Source organism: Scyliorhinus canicula, chromosome 6, assembly GCF_902713615.1.
Source record: "Scyliorhinus canicula chromosome 6, sScyCan1.1, whole genome shotgun sequence".
NCBI lineage: Eukaryota > Metazoa > Chordata > Chondrichthyes > Carcharhiniformes > Scyliorhinidae > Scyliorhinus > Scyliorhinus canicula.
In genome coordinates, this window is record NC_052151.1 from 102926685 (window position 1) to 102947311 (window position 20627).

The following is a 20627-nucleotide window of genomic DNA, read 5'->3' on the forward strand; positions in this document are numbered from 1 at the left end:
GACTTGAACGCCTCAGATTTGTCCTTTAGTAGGGAGTCAAACTTGCGATTAAGCCATGGTTTCCGATTGGGGAATGTACGTACTGCTTTCTTTGGCACGCAGTCGTCCATACATTTGTTGATGAAGTCTGTGACGGTGGTGGCATACTCATTTAAGTTGGTCGCTGAGTTCTTAAATATGGACCAGTCCACTGTCCCTAAGCAGTCACATAAGAGCTCTTCTGTTTCCTCGGATCAGCACTGCACGACCTTCTTAGCTGGATTCTCCCGCTTGAGTTTCTGCTTGTATACCGGGAGAAGGAGCACAGTCTTATGGTCTGATTTCCCAAAGTGCGGTCGGTGGATGGAACGGTAGGCACCCTTGATTTTTGAGTAGCAGTGGTCAAGTGTGTTGTCGCCCCTGGTGGGACAGGAGATGTTCTGACAACTGGTAAACCTCCTAAATGGTTTGATTTTTCAGAAAGGTTAACAAGTTTACCCAGTCCAACACTTGCTCAACTAAAAAATGTGGAGTAAAATTGTGAAATAAAAAGATTAGATACATCAAGGCCTTATTCAGTTGTGAACTTGGAATGTTATTGGCATGAGAGCATTGCCATGACCTTAGTGATTATGCAAGCTTAAGCCATTTTTAATGCAAGAAATAGGGCGAGTAAAATCTAATTATGGAATCATGATGTGAATTCCAGACGTGATCTGATGGGTCAGAGGTGATTTGGTTTGCATTGTGCATCTGCGTTGAGTCCAAAACTAACTTGGAAGCCAATACGTGTGCCTTTAATTCACCTAACCATGTGTCAGCATCTACCTCATGGAACTACTGGATTATGACTTTCATTTTGTATTTAATGTAGGTCTTTCAAAATGAGAATCCTCTTCACATAATAAACAAAATTTAACTTACAAGAACTGTTCCCCCACCAGAAAATAAGCAACAAGAACAGTTTGTTAAAAAAAAAAGCAGATGGACAACTTCTTTTGCCTGTGCGCCTCATTAGGAGGTAACCATATCATACCAGAAAATGCATTCTTTCGCTCAGGGTGGTTTATCATCAAGGTAGCTACTCCATTTTGATCTTTCTGCAAATCAATGGATCCACCACGTAGCTGCTGAAGTTTTGCCTTTATGTCATCTTCATTCATTCGGTAAACAGATGTGTATACAGACAGACTTCTCCGTTGCAGTACTTGATTCCTTAAGCCGCAAGGCAGACATTTATGGATGCAGAACATGGCTTCCACTTACTCAACACTGAAAATAAAACAGAAGTCAACTTCATTAAAAAACGTTCTCCTTTTCCTCCTCTCTGTACTATTAAACATATGCCCTCACAATCCATCTTTTCCCTTTTGTATAAATCAGTTGGATCTAACAATTCTACAATCCAACGTTAATTCTACATAATGTACAGCAGTAGATGGGCTACACATATTTATTCAACTTAGTTATACCAAATATTTCAAAACAATGGGAACTTAAAAAGTTTTTGTAGCTAATTCTTCAAATGGTTTATAATGCTTTTCAAACTTGCACACATATACATTTTGGGAATGCCATGTATTGCAGAAGCAATGCTCCAACATGTTGCAATGTGGATTGGATACAATTCACCTTCACACTCAGGATTGCATACATAATAGGTTCATGCCATTATTTTTGGTATCATGAAGATTACATTTTTAAAAATTCATTCATGGGATGTAGGTGTCACTGGCAAGGCCAGCATTGAGCGTCCATCTAAATTCCCTTGAGGTGGTGGTATGTGGTACCTTCTTTTTTTATATGTGGCACCTTCTTTAACCACTGCTGTCCATATGGTGCAAGTACACAAAGAGTGCTGTTAAGGTAGTTTGACTCAGCAATGATGATGAAATGTGAATATATTTCCAGGTCAGCAAGGTGTGCAACTTGGGAGGAGAACTTGCAGGCAGTGGTGTTTAATGCACCTTCTGTCCTTTATCTTCAAAGTAGTCCAGATCATCAATGGATTTCACCGTCGGTACGATCCTCCAGTCCACTGGCAGCGCACCCATGCGGGTTTCCCGGCGGCGTGAGGTGGCCAGGAAACACTTTTGGCCGGCTGCAGGAACAGAGAATCCCACTCTGGCGGGGGCGCACTGCGTAGAAAGCACGACTGGCGGACTGGAGAATCCCGCCCCATGGGTTTGGAAGATGCTGTCAAAGCAGGCTTGGCAATTTGCAGCAGTCCATCTTGTGGATGGTACCCATAGCTCCCACTGTGCACCGTTGGTGGAGGGTGTGAATACTGTATGTTATGATGGAAAAAATACCCTGAAATTATACACAGAACTATTGGACTTTAAAAAAAATACTTTATACTTTAAAAATGGGCACAGACCCCAGCCACTGACAGGAATGGCTGCAGGGTGTTTCTTTAAGGAATAACGGTTCCAGGCAAGGTAATTCTAAAATAACGCAAAGACTGATTACCATGTCCAGTAAAGACAAAGGGAACATGATGGCCATATCAAAGAGCGAGTATAATTACCTAGATCGACTAGTGGACTCCAATTTGAATACACAAAGATAGGGGCTAGCTGAGAGAGCTGCCCATGGTCTGTCTGCCTCACTGTTGATCTGTGTGTGTGTGTGCTATGAGAAAAGCAGCTGGACGTTTGTCACACTGGAGGTGATACAGGCTTTGGGAAGTCAGGACATAACTTTCTCACCACAGAATGGCCAGAATCTAATCTGCTCTTGTAGCCAGTTTTATGTATATGGCTGGTCCAGTTCAGTTTCTGACCCCCATGATGAGCATTGTCTGGAACTTGGGTGGCATAAAGATTACTCGCCACTTAGACGCTCAAGGCTGAATGTTGTCCAGGTCTTCCTTCATGCAGACACAGATCATTTTATTATCTGCAAAATTACAAATGGAACTGAACACGGCAATCATCAGCAAACATCATTTTTGTGAGAAGGAGTGGACCAGGGGGTCAAGGAGGTACCCTGCCAATCAAAATACATATTTTCAGAATACGTATTACATTTAAAAAGTTTCAAGGAGATTTTTAAAAATTAATGAACTTAATGAAATATATCAACGTTTAATTAATATGCGAACACTACCATTTGTATCCTGTAAATAATCAAAGTGTAACTGCTGAGAGAGGAGCTATAAATTTACACAGTTGCAGAGCACATTTCTTGGCATGTGGAGTTGGAAATCCAGCCAAACAATGTACACAAGCTCATCCAAGATTTTTAGCAGCAGAGTGAACGCAACATTAATTACAAAAGGCCATGAGCTCATACTAGAGTTCGTATGAGAACGTGTCAACGCCCATAAAATAGAAACAATCTTTAGAGTTCAGCACGAACCGTTACCATATACTATATTGCCCCTCATCTGTTCAGCAAAAACAGGAGATTCAAAGTAACACATCAGCGGCCCACTTCTCTCCCCCACCCCCAATTCAGATGCGGTGCTTCACTGTAAGCAAAGTCAAGCTCGTTTGTTCAAATGTAATTTAAGCATAAACATCACCTTCTTCCGGTTGAAGTGCAGTTTACTGCAATCCTTCCCTCATTTAATGCTGAAACCTCATTAGTTTTGATTTCTTTCCTTAACTTTAATATTTGTATTTGAAGAGCTGCTGCAACCTCCGCACTCAATGTTAGTCCGAGAGGAACACGCGCACTGATCGAACGTTCCGCGCGAGAACGTTCCGCGCTTTGGAATCCCGGGTCCAATGGATCATTGTGACGCCACAATAGCAGCTGTCAATCAATCCCCGGACATGTTTCATGATTAAATCTTTTCATTAAGCACTTTGAGCCTTAGGGCAACAGCAGTCTTCCTTCTTAATATTTAATTGGAGGAGATTTCTGTTCATCTAGTACTGGATCCGGATACAAAGCAGTTCTTTCGGACGATGTTGCGGGGAGCCAGCAAGTAGACGATAACAGGAGGGGAGCAAGAATCCCTGGGGGGATACCAGAAGTAATGGTGCAGTTGGAGGTAGAGAAGCTATTGCAATTGCTAGCTACCATCCAATAGAGAAAAATGAAACCAGGTGAAAGCAGTCTCATCCAGCTGGTCTATATTGGAAGAGGGAGTGTGGTCAACTGTGGAACAGGTCGGGAAGGTTAAGCCTGACAGTCATACTCTCCGGCAGGGCAGACCAAGTGGCACAGTAATGGTATACAGTTTGCACGGAGTTTCCCTTGGAACCCTTAACATCCCTAATGGCCCTCCTCTTCCCCTGATCACCCTCTTACTCTTAATATACTCAAGAACACCTTGGGGTTTTCCTTTATTTCCAGAAACATATATATAGACAAATTCAAAGATTTGTTGAATTTGTCTGTATATATGTTTCTGGAACATACCTCTTCATTCACCTGAGGAAGGAGCAGTGCTCCGAAAGCTAGTGTTTGAAACAAACATGTTGGACTTTAACCTGGTGTTGTAAGACTTCTTACTGTGCTCACCCCAGTCCAACGCCAGCATCTCCACATCATCTTTGGGTTGTGGGGGTGAAACCCACATAAACACGGGGAGAACATACAAACTCCACGCAGACAGTGACCAGGGGCCAGGACCGAACCTGGGACCTCAGCGCCGTGAGGCAGCAGTGCCAATCACTGTGCCACCATGCCGTCCCTATCCTCCTATTCCTATACTCACCAGCACGTGGCACCGGGAGTAATCCAGAGATTGTAATCTTTGAGGTCCTGCTTTTCAATGCGCTCCCTAAATTCTTGATGCGGGATCTCATCCCTCTTTCTACCTATGTTGTTGATACTGTAAGGGTCCTTCCAGTTGATTCACTTATTTCCCATTTCTTTTAGTTTGTGGTTATCATTTTGATCCAGGGATGATTAATGGGCATATACTTTTAAGTCGAGCAGAGGAAGTGAGGAACTCAAAAAGTTGCAAATTCGTACAATGTGCTATTGGATGTATAGCTTTTGAACAGCAGAACTCCGAAAGAGTGGAGAAATTCGGTTAGATTGACTGGCTGAGGCCAATGAGTTGGCCAGAGGCCATATTCTGCCCAGAGACAGGCAGTGATTGGGTCCTACCCATGTGGGATAGTTTTCAGAGGACGCAGGAAGTGACAGTCGGATATTGGACACTGAGGGAGCAGCTGTGAGTGTCTGTCTACCTTGTCAGAAATAATGCCTATCTACTGTTTTCTGAACCTGCAGCAACGTCTTGAGACCTGGATGAATCTACAATGAAAATCATTACAGACTGAAAACAAAAACCTCTAACTAGATTGAAGAAAGGTATACTGTCAGATATCCATCTGAAACAAAGACTCTTATCCTTTTACTTTCATCATTATTTTACACCCATGTGTGTGTCTGTCTTGTGTGTGTGCAGAGGGTGGGGTGAGTTAAAGGGGGGAGGGTTTGGAATTAGATAATAGTTAGCCAGTCGTATTTTCTGCATATTTAATTATAGTTATTGTTATTAATAAAAATTAATTGTGTTTAAATTCAGAAACCTGGTGACTGTAGTTATTGGGCACCTATAGACCAAAGACTTCGGGTATTTTCTAAGAATTATTTGTAAATTTCAATTGTGTTGAATCTCTGGGCCAAGTGGGGCTGAAATTGACAACGCACTAGCGCAGGGTGATGCAACAGTATCAATGTGAACTATGACTTCTGACTGTTCACACAAACACCTATTTGCACCCTTCTCTATTGAGTCTCATACCACTATTGCTCTTCCACTCTTACACCTCCACACTATGCAGCTGAGCCACCCACAGTGCCGTGAACTTGACTCTAGCTGCACTCCCTAGAGGAACCATCTCTCTCACTGTTTGATTGGTGGTCATCCATTCCCTCTCTGACTGCACTTCCTTAAGCTGTGAAATGCATATGCAAAGTAATGTATATAGTTGGATATATGACCTCCGACCAGCAGATGGGGTCAGAATTCCACCATGTGACTCCAGAGATAGGCTGTCGGTAGTAACTCGTATCAGAGGACAGCCGCATTAGAAGTAGTTCCAGGAGAATTCACTAATCGTTACAATTTGTATTATAGTTTCTTTAGTTATCTTTCCATGTGTTCATTTTGTCAATAAACTATCTCACTAGTCAAGAGCTAGATGTTCTGTGTGCATCTTTCCTATAGCCACAACACAAACATAACATGGTACCAGGAATTCAGAACAATTGAAGATAACCATGGAGATGATTGGACGAAACAGACTGAAGATTTAAGAAAGAAAATTCTTCCACCTACCTGGTAACTACGGGCACCTGGAACTCAACGCACAGAAAGACTGTGAAGTTAGAGATGGAATTTCTGAAGACACCTCACCAGCTTCAAGTCACCGGTAATGGACACGAGAATTGGCGTGTTTTTAAGCAACAATTCAAACTCTATGTTGCAGTCCTTGGCCTGCAGTTACAGCCTTACGAGAAATGCATTGCATTGCTACTCACGGTAGCAGGTCGTCCAGTCACTGAAATTTATAATACCTTCATGTTCGACAGTGAGGCAGACAGCAATTAAATTTTCAAGCGTTATATCTTTTGCACAGTAGGCAGGTGAATCTTTCGATAGTGTTCGAACTGACTTGCGGTTGAAGACGCAGTCGTGCAATTTTAGTACTTTAAAGTCATCGATGATCTGCGATCAGACAGTGTTCAAAGAACAAAAGAAAAAAGAAAATTACAGCACAGGAACAGGCCCTTCGGCCCTCCCAGCCTGCGCCAATCCAGATCCTTTATCTAAACCTGTCGCCTATTTTCCAAGGATCTACTTCCCTCTGTTCCCCGCCCGTTCATATATCTGTCCAGATGCATCTTAAATGGTGCTATCGTGCCCGCCTCTACCACCTCCGCTGGCAAAGCGTTCCAGGCACCCACCACCCTCTGCGTAAAAAAACTTTCCACGCACATCTCCCTTAAACTTTCCCCCTCTCACCTTGAAATCATGACCCCTTGTAATTGACACCCCCACTCTTGGAAAAAGCTTGTTGCTATCCACCCTGTCCATACCTCTCATAATTTTGTAGACCTCAATCAGGTCCCCCCTCAACCTCCGTCTTCCAACGAAAACAATCCTAATCTACTCAACCTTTCTTCATAGCTAGCACCCTCCATACCAGGCAACATCCTGGTGAACCTCCTCTGCACCCTCTCTAAGTATCCACATCCTTCTGGTAATGTGGCGACCAGAACTGCACGCAGTATTCCAAATGTGGCCGAACCAAAGTCCTATACAACTGTCACATGACCTGCCGACTCTTGTACTCAATACCCGTCCGATGAAGGCAAGCATGCTGTATGCCTTCTTGACCACTCTATCGACCTGCGTTGCCACCTTCAGGGTACAATGGACCTGAACTCCCAGATCTCTCTGTACATCAATTTTGCCCAGGACTCTTCCATTGACCATATAGTCCGCTCTTGAATTAGATCTTCCAAAATGCATCACCTCGCATTTGCCTGGATTGAACTCCATCTGCCATTTCTCTGCCCAACTCTCCAATCTATCTATATTTTGCTGTATTCTCTGACAGTTCTCCTCGCTATCTGCAACTCCACCAATCTTAGTATCATGTGCAAACTTGCTAATCAGACCACCTGTACCTTCGTCCAGATCATTTATGTATATCACAAACAACAGTGGTCCGAGCACGGATCCCTGTGGAACACCACTCGTCACCTTTCTCCATTTTGAGACATTCCCTTCCACCACTACTCTCTGTCTCCTGTTGCCCAGCCAGTTCTTTATCCATCAGCTAGTACACCCTGAACCCCATACGACTTCACTTTTTCCATCAACCTGCCATGGGAAACTTTATCAAACGCCTTACTGAAGTCCATGTATATGACATCTACAGCCCTTCCCTCATCAATTAACTTTGTCACTTCCTCAAAGAATTCTATTAGGTTCGTAAGACATGACCTTCCTTGCACAAAACCATGCTGCCTATCACTGATAAGTCTATTTTCTTCCAAATGTGAATAGATCCTATCCCTCAGTATATTCTCCAACAGTTTGCCTACCACTGACGTCAAGCTCACAGGTCTATAATTCCCTGGATTATCCCTGCTACCCTTCTTAAATAAAGGGACAACATTAGCAATTCTCCAGTCCTCCCTGACCTCACCCGTGATCACGGATGCTGCAAATATAACTGTTAAGGCCCCAGCTATTTTGTCCCTCGCTTCCCTCAGTAACCTGGGATAGATCCCATCCGGTCCTGGGGACTTGTCCACCTTAATGCCTTTTAGAATACCCAAAACTTCCCCCTTCCTTATGCCGACTTTAAACATCCATCCCTAGACTCAACATCCGTCATGTCCCTCTCCTTGGTGAATACCGATGCAAAGTACTCATTAAGAATCTTACCCATTTCCTGTGACTCCACGCATAAATTCCTTCTTTTGTCTTTGAGTGGGCCAATCCTTTCTCTAGTTACCCTCTTGCTCCTTATATACGAATCAAAGGCTTTGGGATTTTCCTTAACCCTGTTAGCCAAAGATATTTCATGACCCCTTTTAGCCCTCTTTATTGCGCTTTTGAGATTTGTCCTACTTTCCCGATATTCCTCCAAAGCTTCATCAGTTTTAAGTCGCCTCGATCTTATGTATGGTTCCTTTTTCGGGATATCAAATGACAAGGTACGCACGATATTAGGGGAAGAAGAGCTTCAACTACAAAATGCGACCAAGATTTGTCATGCAAGGGAGCTAGCTGTACAGCAGATTAGCACACTCAATCTATGCCATAGTGAGACACCTGCAGGTCTGCTGAGTGCGCGCACCCATTACCGTGCCCGGGAGACTTGGCCATGGGGTTGGTGGTCTGTCCGCGTTACAGAAGAAAGTGTCTGAGGTGTCATATTTCTCAGCTGCAACGTTTTTTGACATTGTACATACGTGCCCGAGCCCTTGATAGTGCCGAACCCCTTCCCCCCTTCCCTTCCCTCAGCCTCTCTCCCCCTCCCCCGTGCCCTCTCAGTGATCCTGCTTAGCCTTTGGTGCACTACCGTTGTGTCTAGGTGTGTACCCAGAATGCACATCAGAGCTGGAGACAGCCTGCTGCTTACCGTGTCTCATGGCCTTTGATGGCCCTGGCGGGCATCCTCTGGGAGCCAGAGGGCCAAAATAGCTAGCTCCCTTGCATGACAAATCTTGGTCGCATTTTCTTTTTTTTTAATAAACAATTTTTTTGAGGTAGTTTTTGGCTTTATAAACAGTTACAGACATCATCAGAAAGGAAGCAAAAAAGGCAAAAATGTGCAAACATCCACGTACTTTCAATACTTCCATTGTACCGTATTGCACAAGCCCGCTCCCCTCCCACCCGTACTATCCGCCATATTTTCCCTCCTACTCTACTCTACCCCCACCCCCTCCCCCCACCCCCCTGCCGACGCTCACTCTCCCGCAAAGAAGTCAATAAATGGTTGCCACCTCCGGGTGAACTCCTGCACAGATCCCCTCAAGGCGAACTTAATTTTTTCCATCCCCAGGAAACTTGACATGTCCGCAAGCCACCACTCAGTCTTCGGGGGCTTTGAGTCCCTCCACGCCAATAATATTCGTCGCCGGGCTATCAGGGAAGCAAAGGCCAGCACATCAGCCGCTTTCTCCCCCTGGACGCCCGGGTCTTCCGAAACCCCAAAAATTGCCACCCCTGGACTCATCACCACCCTTGTTTTTAGCACCTGGGACATGACCCCCGCAAATCCCTCCCAGTACCCCCTCAGCTCAGGGCATGCCCAAAACATGTGCACATGGTTCGCTGGTCCTGCCGCACACCTAGCGCATTTGTCCTCTATCCCGAAAAATTTGCTCATCCGAGCCACCGTCATATGGGCCCGGTGAACGACCTTAAATTGGATCAGCCCGAGCCTAGCACATGTCGCGGTCGAGTTTACCCTACTCAGGGCCTCTGCCCACAGCCCATCCTCCATTTCCCCGCCTAGCTCCTCCTCCCATTTAAGTTTCAGTTCCTCTGTCTGGGACCCTTCCTCCCTCATGAGCACCTTATAAATACCCGAGACTCTACCCTCCCCTTCGTCCCTCCCAGAGACTATTCTGTCTTGGATCCCCATTGGCGGGAGGCGCGGGAAAGATGGGACCTGTCTACGAACAAAGTCCCGCAGCTGTAGGTATCTAAAATCATTTCCCCTTACCAACCCAAATTTCTCCTCCAAGCTCCTCAAACTCGCGAAGCTCCCTTCCAGGAACATATCACCCACCCTTCCCGCCCCTGCTCGCCGCCATACTCGGAACCCCCCATCCATACTGCCAGGGGCAAACCGATGGTTGTCGCAGATTGGCGCCCAGACAGACGCCCCCATTTCCCCCACATGCCTCCTCCACTGGCCCCATATCCGCAGGGTCGCCACCACTACCGGGCTGGTGGTGTACTTGGCCGGCGGCAGCGGTAGAGGAACCGTGACCAGGGCTTCCAAACTGGAGCCCCTGCACGAAGCCGCCTCCACCCGCTCCCAAATAGACCCCGTACCCACCATCCACTTCCTTATCATAGCGATGTTGGCCGCCCAGTAATAATTGACCAGACTCGGCAAAGCCAGCCCTCCCTCGCTGCGGTTCCTCTCCAACATCGCCTTCTTCACCCGCGGAGACTTTCCCGCCCAGACAAAGCTCATGATCAGCCCGTTAACCCTTTTGAAGAAGGACTGTGGGATAAAGATCGGGAGGCACTGAAAAATAAACAAAAATCGAGGGAGGATTGTCATCTTTACAGTCTGCACCCTCCCTGCCAGCGACAGCGGGAGTGCATCCCATCTCCGAAACTCTCCCTTCATTTGCTCCACCACCCTGGCCAAATTTAACTTATGCAGCCTGCCCCAGTCTCGTGCCACCTGGATTCCCAAATACCGGAAATTTTCCTCAACTAACCTAAACGGTAGCCCTCTCAATCTGTTCTCCTGGCCCCTTGCCTGTACCACAAACATTTCACTCTTGACCGTATTTAATTTGTATCCTGAGAACTGGCCGAACTCCCTCAGCATTCCCAGTATAGTTCCCATCCCGGCCACTGGGTCCGACACGTACAGGAGCAGGTCGTCTGCATAAAGAGAAACCCTGTGTTCAACCCCGCCCCTCACCATCCCCTTCCAACCCTCTGCGGCTCTCAGCGCAATCGCCAGCGGCTCTATGGCCAGCGCAAACAGCAGCAGGGAGAGCGGGCAGCCCTGCCTGGTCCCTCGGTACAACCTAAAGTACTCCGACACTTCTCTGTTGGTCCTGACGCTGGCCCTCGGGGCCTGATATAATAATTTGATCCAATCCACCAATCCCTCCCCGAACCCAAACCGTCCGAGCACCTCCCATAGATATTCCCACTCCACCCGGTCAAAGGCCTTCTCGGCGTCCATAGCCACCACTACCTCCACCTCTCTACCCGCCGGGGGCATCATTATCACATTGAGCAATCTCCTCAGATTGGCCGCCAGCTGCCTACCTTTCACGAACCCCGTTTGATCCTCCCCAATCACCTCCGGTACACAGTCCTCCATTCTACCCGCCAGTACCTTTGCCAGGAGCTTGGCATCTACATTAATCAGGGAGATTGGCCTGTAGGACCCGCACACCTCTGGGTCTTTACCCCGCTTCAATATCAGAGATATGGTGGCTTGTGACATTGTCGGCGGCAGGGTCCCTCTGTCCCTTGCCTCATTGAAAACCCTCACCAAGACCGGGCCCACCAGCTCCGAGAACTTCCTATAAAACTCTACTGGGTATCCATCCGGCCCCGGGGACTTCCCCGACTGCATGGCCTTTAGGCCCCCCAATACCTCCTCTACTCTAATCGGGGCCCCCAGCTCTTCCACTCGCCCCCCCCCCCCCAACTGTTGGGAATGTTAACCCATCCAGAAACCTTTTCATCCCCTCCGGTTCTTCTGGCGGCTCTGAAGTATACAGCTTACGATAGAAGTCCCGGAATACCCTATTCAATTCTGCCGGATCCTCCACTTTGCGCCCCCCCTCGTCCCTCACTCTACCTATTTCCCTGGCCGCCTCCCTCCTCCTAAGTTGCTGCGCTAACAGTCTGCTAGCCTTTTCCCCATACTCGTACACCACTCCCCTCGCCTTCCTAAGCTGTTCCACGGCCCTGCTCGTGGATAGTGCCCCCAGTTCCGCCTGTAGCCTCTGCCTCTCCCTGAGTAAAACCTCCCCCGGGGACTCCGCGTGCTCTTCATCTATCCGACCCATTTCCCTGACCAATCTGTCCATCTCTGCCGGGTCTGCCTTGGCTCTATGGGCCCCAATTGAAATCAGCTCCCCCCGCACTACTGCCTTTAGCGCCTCCCACACGGTCGCCGCTGAGACCTCCCCAGTGTCATTCACCTGCAGGTAATTTTTTATACATTTCCGAAGCCTCTCGCAGATCCCCTCCTCCGACAGCAGTCCCACATCTAGCCTCCATTGCGGGCGTTGATAACTCGCTCCCCCCGAACTGCAGGTCCACCCAATGCGGGGCATGGTCTGAAATGGTAATTGCTGAGTATTGGTCGCATTTTCTAGTGGAAGCCCTTCCCTTAATATCTTGCATACCTTGACATTTGATATCCCGAAAAAGGAAGCATACATAAGATCGAGGCGACTGAAAACTGATGAAGCTTTGGAGGAATATTGGCCTACTTGCCAATGGCATATGCCTCGCCATGCCACCCTGTTCTGGGTGCTAAGTCCGAGACGCACCGTTATCAGGGGGTTGGAACTCGGGATAGCTGCTGGCCTCCATTGGCACTTCATAGGGTGTCTCCAGGTTGGCACCCAGCAGCCCCTCCTCCCGGTCAGTGCCCACAGGGCCCTGGGGGTCACCTCGGGATGAAGGGGCAGCTGTATTGAGCCCCGTCTGCCCTTGCATCATCTGACTCGCCAACCGTGGCAGCTCCCCCCTGTCTTCAGCATGGTGTTGATGCCCTCGGCGATGTTTCTCAGTGACTGGGCTGGGATATGCTCTGCAATGCCGTGGCAATGCCCACCTGCAACTGGCACATCACAAAATCACCGACACACAATACTACAGTGCATAAGAGGCCCTTCGGCCCATTGAGTCTGCAACAATGCTTGAAAGGCCTCACCTGCTCTGGAGCGCCTTGGCAATGCCCACCTGAGACTAGGATAGACTCGTTGCGCCTCATACCTCCAGCATACCTCCAACTTTTGTCTCACCCGGGTGTTCTTGCCTCCACCTAATGTGTATCAGCAGCTGTGTGATGCTTACGAAAATGTGCCCCAGAAGCTTGACCACTTCTGTCGCCCACCGAGCTGTGTGCCTCTGTTCTGGTGAAGGGTAGAAATGACAGTTGTACCGCAAGAACGGTCTCATCGGAGTTCCCTTCCGAGGTGTTCTTATGGCAGGTTGGCGGGGGGGGGGGGGGGGGGGTGAACAACCGGATGGGCCGGCACTGTCAGATGGAGATTCTGCGGAATTATGGAAATGTGGTCAGTGGGAGGGTCATCTCATTCTCCATTGCATTAACAACTCATATAAAAGGTCATCTGGGTGGCGGCCACGGAATCTCACCTCTGCACCATATGCCAACCTCTACGTTGGTGACTGATCAATCCTTAGCCACCCCCAGGTCTTCCGAGGCCCATTCCGCATAGGGGGTGAGGACTCTGATATCCGAAGCCCCACCACCCAACTGGGCCCTCTCCAGTCTGTTGTGGGCCAACTTCTCCTGCACAGACACAGGAGGGGCATCGTGAGCTGCATGGTTCATTCATTACAGAGGGGAAGAGAATGGGGTGGGGGAAAATGTGATGCGGGGAGGTGGAGGTGGGGGGATTGGGTTAAGGAGATGGGGATTGGGGGGATGTCGTGGGCAGCACTGCTGGACATAGGTGGGGTGGGGCACGCTATGGTGCTGGGCGAGGATGGGGCGGTGCCAGGTGCATGGTCGTCGGTGGGGGGGTGGGAGTGGCGAGCGGGGCTGATGTCAGGGTGCTGGTGCAAACCGCCCGTGCAACCCGGTGAAGGTCGTTGATCTTCATACGGCACTGGGTGCCGGTCCATCTCCTGATGCTCCCCAAGCTGACAGCTGCTGCCACTTTCTCCCAGGCGACACAGGCTGCCCTGTGGCTGACCCTCCAGGCCCTTCGGGGGAACAGGGCATCCCATCTGAACCCGACCGCATACAACAATCTGGCCAGGTCAGAATCCTCGAAACGTGGGGCTGGTCTCCTCGGTGGCATGGCTACGAGCTGTGTGCGGTTTGCACTACAGGATTGGTTTAAGTGCTGCTCCCCCTTGTTGGCGGGAGAGCTGGTGAATGCGGTCCCGGTGAATCTGGCGGGACTGTCATTTGTGATGTGGAGCCCGTGGGGCCTTGTTAAGTGGACTAATTAATGTTTGATACCGGTGACGGCCTCGCCGGGCCGAGCGTCGTGAAGGTTGCGTCAGTTCCCGCTCGTTAGCACACTTAAAAAGTTTTCCATTAAATTGCGCCCTATGTTTTCTTATTTTCCTTATGGTTAGCCGTTCATTTTTCTTCCTCTGCAGTTTAAATCATTCTGAGGTATCTCCTGTGGGATGTGTGGTGAATGTAACTTAATAATTCACACTGTATTTACCAATACCATTGTAAGCGCTGTAGCGTTATCCGACCACTCGGGGAGTAGCTCTCGGAATGCTCAGGAGTTTGTACAGGGCTCCACCCTTGGCTCCGCCCACGACTCCTCCCCCTGGACTACTGTATAAATACCCTTGTCCAGAGCCAGCCTGCAGTTCATCGAGAGTTCAACGGGTAACAGGCTGGCTCTGTAGTAAGTAGATTAAAACCACTGTTCATATCTTAAAGCACGTGTCTAGTGAATTGATGGTTCCATCAATTTAATCTACTTAAGAACAGTCAGGATCGATCATGGAATCAGCCCTCAAGCCTGGACGCCTGGAACTCGACCCACAGGTTGCAGAGGCAAAATAAATCTTCTCCCACTGGCTGCGGTGCTTTAAGGCCTACCTGGCAGAAGCGAGCACAGCCGAAACAACAGAGGAACAGAAGTTAAGTCTACTGCACGCGAGGGTGAGCCACAAAACTCTACGCAACTAAACTCGGCCGGTTCATATACTGCAGCGCTAGCGGTACTCGATAAGATATATGTAAGGCCCATTAACGAAGTTTACGCACGCCATGTGTTCATGGCTCGCCGCCAGCGGCCTACAGAATCACTCGCCGAATTTTTAAGAGAGCTCAATAATCTATCAAATGACTAACTATCAAGCGGTTACCGCGGCTGAACATAGAGAACTTGCTGTACGCGATGTTTTTGTAGCGGGCCTCAGGTCTAATTATGTGCGCCAACGACTGCTGGGAAAGGGGGCCCAAGACTTAGAAACAACTGCGGAAATTGCTACCACGATGGAGGTCTCCTTCCGCAGCCTCACCTCGTTCCCCACGGACCCCGCAACCCAATCATGGGCCCCCGACCAGCGATTCCCCCAGGCCTGTGCCACGCGGCCGCCCAGCCACCATGCTGCCCCAGCCAGCCACTATGCTGCTCCAGCCAGCCACTATGCTGCTCCAGCCTGCCATTTCTGCGGCCAGAACAAGTACCCGCGGCAGCACTGCCCGGCCCGCCACGCGACCTGCAGTAGCTGCAGGCGGAAAGGCCACTACGCGAGAGTGTGCCTCGCAAAAAGGGCCCCAGCTTATAACTCCCCAGTGGCACAATGTAATCGCTCCCCACACCCGCAGGCCCGCGGGGCCCGAAACGCTGCGGCCTATGCCCCGACCCCGTCCCCTCCCGCCACATGCGATCCATGGGGGCCGCCATCTTGGCAAACCTCCACCACACGGCCAGCCACGTGCGACTCATGGGGGCCGCCATCTTGGACGCCATCTTCCTCGCCGCCCGCCACATGCAATCCACAGGCCCGACCTGCATCTCCACACTCGGACAACTCATCGGAAGAGTACGACCTCCCCGGGTGCTCGTCACGCAGCCCGCAACTTGGCGCAGTCACCCTGGATCAATTACGCCCGAAGCATCTGCGAAATCCGATGGCAGAGGTCCAAATCAACGGGTACAACACGCCATGCCTTTTCGACTCTGGGAGCACTGAGAGCTTCATACACCCAGACCTGGTAAGACGCTGTTCGCTCCCCATTTTCCCCGTGCGGCAAACTATCTCGCTCGCTTCAGGCTCCCATTCTGTCCAGATCCAGGGACGCACCGCCGCGACACTCACAATCCGAGGCGCTAGCTACTCAAAATTTAAACTCTACGTTTTGCCCGACCACTGCGCGCCACTCTTATTAGGCCTAGATTTTCAATGTAACCTTAAGAGCCTCACCCTCAGCTTCGGCGGGCCCCTGCCCCCACTCACTATCTGCAGCCTCGCTACGCTGCAAATCTCCCCCCCTCCTCTCTTCGCCAATCTCACAAAGGACTGTAAACCCGTAGCCACTCGTAGCAGGCGATACAGCCTGCAGGATAGGGTATTTATCAGATCAGAGGTCCGAAGGCTTCTCAGTGAGGGTATTATAGAGGCCAGCAATAGTCCCTGTAAAGCTCAGGTGGTGGTCGTTAAGACCGGGGAAAAATTCCGCATGGTTGTCAACTATAGTCAGACCATAAATAGATTTACGCTCCTCGATGCTTAGCTCCTCCCCAGGACTGCAGACATGGTAAATCAGATCGCCCAGTATCGGCTCTTTTCCACGGTGGATCTGAAGTTTGCATACCACCAGCTCCCAATCCGCCCGGAGAACCGCCATTACACGGCATTCGAGGCCAATGGCCACCTCTTCCATTTCCTCCGGGTCCCCTTCGGTGTCACTAATGGGGTCTCTCTGTTCCAACGAGCAATGGACCGAATGGTGGACCAGTACGGGCTGCGGGCCACGTTTCCGTACTTGGACAATGTCACCATCTGTGGCTATGACCAGCAGGACCACGACACCAACCTCCACCGTTTCTTCCAGACGGCACAGAAATTAAACATCACCTACAACAAAGAGAAATGCGTTTTCCGCACAAACAGACTGGCCATCCTCGGTACGTCGTGGAAAACGGAGTCCTGGGCCCAGACCCGGACCGTATGCGCCCCCTCTTAGAACTCCCCCTCCCCCATTGCCCCAAGGCCCTCAAAACGGTGCTTGGGCTTCTTCTCCTACTACGCCCAGTGGGTCCCTCAATATGCGGACAAAGCCCGCCCACTCTTTAAGGCCACACGATTTCCCCTGTCAGCTGAGGCACGCCAGGCCTTCAACTGCATCAAGGAGGACATCGGCAAAGCGGCCATGCGGGCGGTGGATGAATCCACTCCATTCCAGGTTGAGAGCGATGCCTCAGAGGTAGCTCTAGCAGCCACACTAAATCAGGCAGGGAGACCAGTCGCATTTTTCTCCCGTACCCTCTCCGCTTCAGAACTCCGACACTCCTCAGTCAAGAAAGAAGCACAAGCCATTGTGGAGGCTATTCGTTACTGGAGGCACTACCTCACAGGTAGGAGGTTCGCCCTCATCACCGACCAAAGATCAGTTGCCTTTATGTTTGATAACTCGCAAAGGGGCAAAATCAAAAATGATAAAATTCTTCGGTGGAGGATCGAACTCTCCACCTGTAGCTACGATATTAAGTATCGACCCGGGAAGCTCAACGAGCCTCTGGATGCCCTATCCCGCGGGACATGCGCCAGCGTGCAGATTGTCCCACTGAAAGTCATCCACAACGACCTCTGCCACCCGGGGGTCACCCGGCTCGCCCACTACATCAGAGCCCGCAACCTGCCTTTCTCCAACAAGGAGGTAAAAGCGGTCACCAGGGACTGCCCGATCTGTGCGGAGTGCAAACCGCACTTCTATAGACCAGACAGGGCCCACCTGGTCAAGGCTTCTAGGCCCTTTGAATGCCTCGCGATTGATTTCAAAGGGCCACTCCCCTCAACTAACAAGAACGTTTACTTTCTAAACGTCGTAGATGAGTTCTCCCGTTTCCTGCTGCGTCAGTACTTGCTCGACAAGGGCATTGCCTCGAGCAGGACTACCAGCTACAACCCCAGGGGGAACGGGCAGGTGGAGAGGGAGAACGTGACGGTCTGGAAGACCGTCCTACTGACCCTCTGGTCTAGAAAGCTCCAAGTCTCCCAGTTGCAGGAAGTCCTCCCAGACGCGTTCCACGCTATTAGGTCCCTCTTAAGCACAGCGACCAATCAGACCCTTCACGAGAGGCTCTTCATTTTTTCCAGGGGCACTACCACGAGGGTCTCACTTCCGGCATGGCTGAGGACACCGGGCCCTATACTCCTGAGGAAACACGTCAGGGCACACAAAACCGACCCCCTTGTTGAGAAGGTGTGCCTGCTCCACTCCAACCCCCAGTACGCCTTCGTCGAGTTCCCTGACGGCCGTCAGGACAGTATCCCTCCGGGATCTGGCACCCGCTGGATCCAGCGCCCCCTCTACCCCCGCAGAAGGACCCCTCACCCTACACCCCATGCTGCCGCCCCCTCGCGCTCCCGAGCCCACGAGCTCGCTCCACCAGTTCCGTGCACCCGCGCCGGCCAGCCCCCGGCGCCCCCAGTCCCCGGTCGGACCAGAAGAGTATGAAGCTCGGACACAACCCTCCCTGGAGTCCGCCATCGTACCCCAGCACACAGCACCCATCCAGCCACCGCAAGAGGCTGCAACCCCGGTGCTCCGCAGATCACAGCGGACAGTTCGACCACCGGACAGACTGACTTTGTAGACCACCACCCCCGCCGGACTTGATTTTTTTTGCAGGGGGTGAATGTGGTGAATGTAACTTAGTAATTCACACTGTATTTACCAATACCATTGTAAGCGCAGTAGCGTTCTCCGACCACTAGGGGGAGTAGCTCTGGGAATGCTCAGGAGTTTGTACAGGGCTCCACCCTTGGCTCCGCCCACGACTCCTCCCCCTGGACTACTGTATAAATACCCTTGTCCAGAGCCAGCCTGCAGTTCATCGAGAGTTCAATGGGTAACAGGCTGGCTCTGTAGTAAGTAGATTAAAACCACTGTTCATATCTTAAAGCACGTGTCTAGTGAATTGATGGTTCCATCAAGATGCATTGTAGAAATACAAGTCATTGCTATAATCATTATCTGTGGTTGCCTTTGAGAGGTGGGAAACAATGGGTACAGGGAGAGACAAAGTGAAAGGCAGAAGTAACCTAGCACTTAACCTAATATAGAACATAGAACAGTACAGCACAGAACAGGCCCTTCGGCCCTCAATGTTGTGCCGAGCCATGATCACCCTACTCAAACCCACCCTATACCCGTAACCCAACAACCCCACCCCCTTAACCTTACTTTTATTAGGACACTACGGGCAATTTAGCATGGCCAATCCACCTAATCCGCACATCTTTGGACTGTGGGAGGAAACCGGAGCACCCAGAGGAAACCCACGCACACAGGGGGAGGACGTGCAGACTCCACACAGACAGTGCCCCAGCCAGGAATCGAACCTGGGACCCTGGAGCTGTGAAGCATTTATGCTAACCACTATGCTACCCTGCTGCCTTTATCTGTGTCTTTTTGTAATTTGAGTTTGTTGCCTTATTGCTGTGAAGCAGTGTCATTTGGAAAAGTTATCAGTAGCTCTGTGCAGTAAATAGACCATTGTGCCATACCTTGATGAAATTGCTATTTGTGTGCTCCAGCAAGTGTAACCAACTGCAGAGATACAGCTTTACTTAAATAGAACGTGTGACCATGAACACCAGAGGGAGTAATTCACATATAAACAGCAGGATATTCTGAACACACAGAATCATGAAACAAACCTAACTAGAAGCGTTTATAGTTTTCATTTACTTAAAGTTTGGCAAAACTCTGTAAAAGCAAAGTAAAGTGCCAAACCTGCCCGATTCATGGCTCAATGACCAAAATACACCTTAAGGTGCATTACTCCAAATGAGACATTAAATCAAAGTTGCATTTGCTTGTTCCCAGTGATGCAGGTGGGCGTTAAAGGTCCCGTGGCCCCAAGGCACTATTGAAAGAAGAACAGAGTGTTCTCTTGGTGTCCTTGCTGCCATACTTCCTTCAACCTCTAACACCAAGATCAGAACAACATATAAACATATCAACTGACAAGAGATATTCAAGGTGCAGCTCTATTTAAATGGAACACATTTACACAAGAACACTAGATGGAGCAATCCACTTATTAATAGCAATATCTTCTGAAAAGAATAACTGCTAATTGGTCCTTGTTAAGAAGAAAAGAAACATTAGAAATAGGGGGCTGGATTCTCCGCACTCCGCGACCGGGGTGGAGAATCAATTTCCCCGCATGGAATCGGGCCCCGAAAAGCGTTGTACACGTAGAGTGCACTGCGCCGCATATCACCAACCTCCGGTCATTGCTGGAGGCCTGCCCCGCCATTCTCCAACCCCGACCGGCTGAAGGCCTGACGACGTGGATCTAACATGGTCCTGCCAGTCAGGATTCTAGTGTGGCGGCTGCGGACTCAGTCCACGGTCGGAGACGGGCTGATCGGAAGGTAGGGAGGGCCTTATATGGAGCCGGGCAATTTTTGGGCGGGCGGTCAGAGTCGGGCGTGTGGCCGATCGGGGGCACTATATTTAGGGTCCAGGTCCGCAGTCTGAGTCCATCATGGAGCACGGCGTGGCCTCTGGAGGCCACCACTGTACGCATGT

The 20627-nt window shown here is 49.9% G+C and overlaps 1 protein-coding gene and 1 long non-coding RNA gene across 5 annotated transcripts in view; one reads left to right on the forward strand and one right to left on the reverse strand.

Annotated features, from left to right (window-relative positions):
* Positions 1 to 20380, reverse strand: part of echdc1 (enoyl CoA hydratase domain containing 1) — a 45790-nt gene extending 25410 nt beyond the window's left edge. For 2 of the 4 annotated variants that reach the window (XM_038799776.1, XM_038799773.1), the window contains exons 1-2: positions 3509 to 3687; positions 1016 to 1251 (exon numbers count right to left, since the gene is read on the reverse strand). In XM_038799776.1, the coding sequence (XP_038655704.1) occupies positions 1016 to 1232 (217 nt within the window). In that variant the 5' untranslated portion in view covers positions 1233 to 1251; positions 3509 to 3687. Of the gene's footprint in view, positions 1 to 1015; positions 1252 to 2509; positions 2891 to 3508; positions 3688 to 20320 lie in introns of those variants that run through there. The other 2 variants (XM_038799775.1, XM_038799774.1) reach the window with 2 other exon arrangements.
* LOC119967357 lies at positions 3765 to 6516 on the forward strand. Its single transcript, XR_005460966.1, has 3 exons — positions 3765 to 3982; positions 5176 to 5256; positions 6119 to 6516. It is a non-coding gene; the product is annotated as an uncharacterized LOC119967357 (long non-coding RNA).
* Positions 20381 to 20627: the final 247 nt, after the last annotated feature.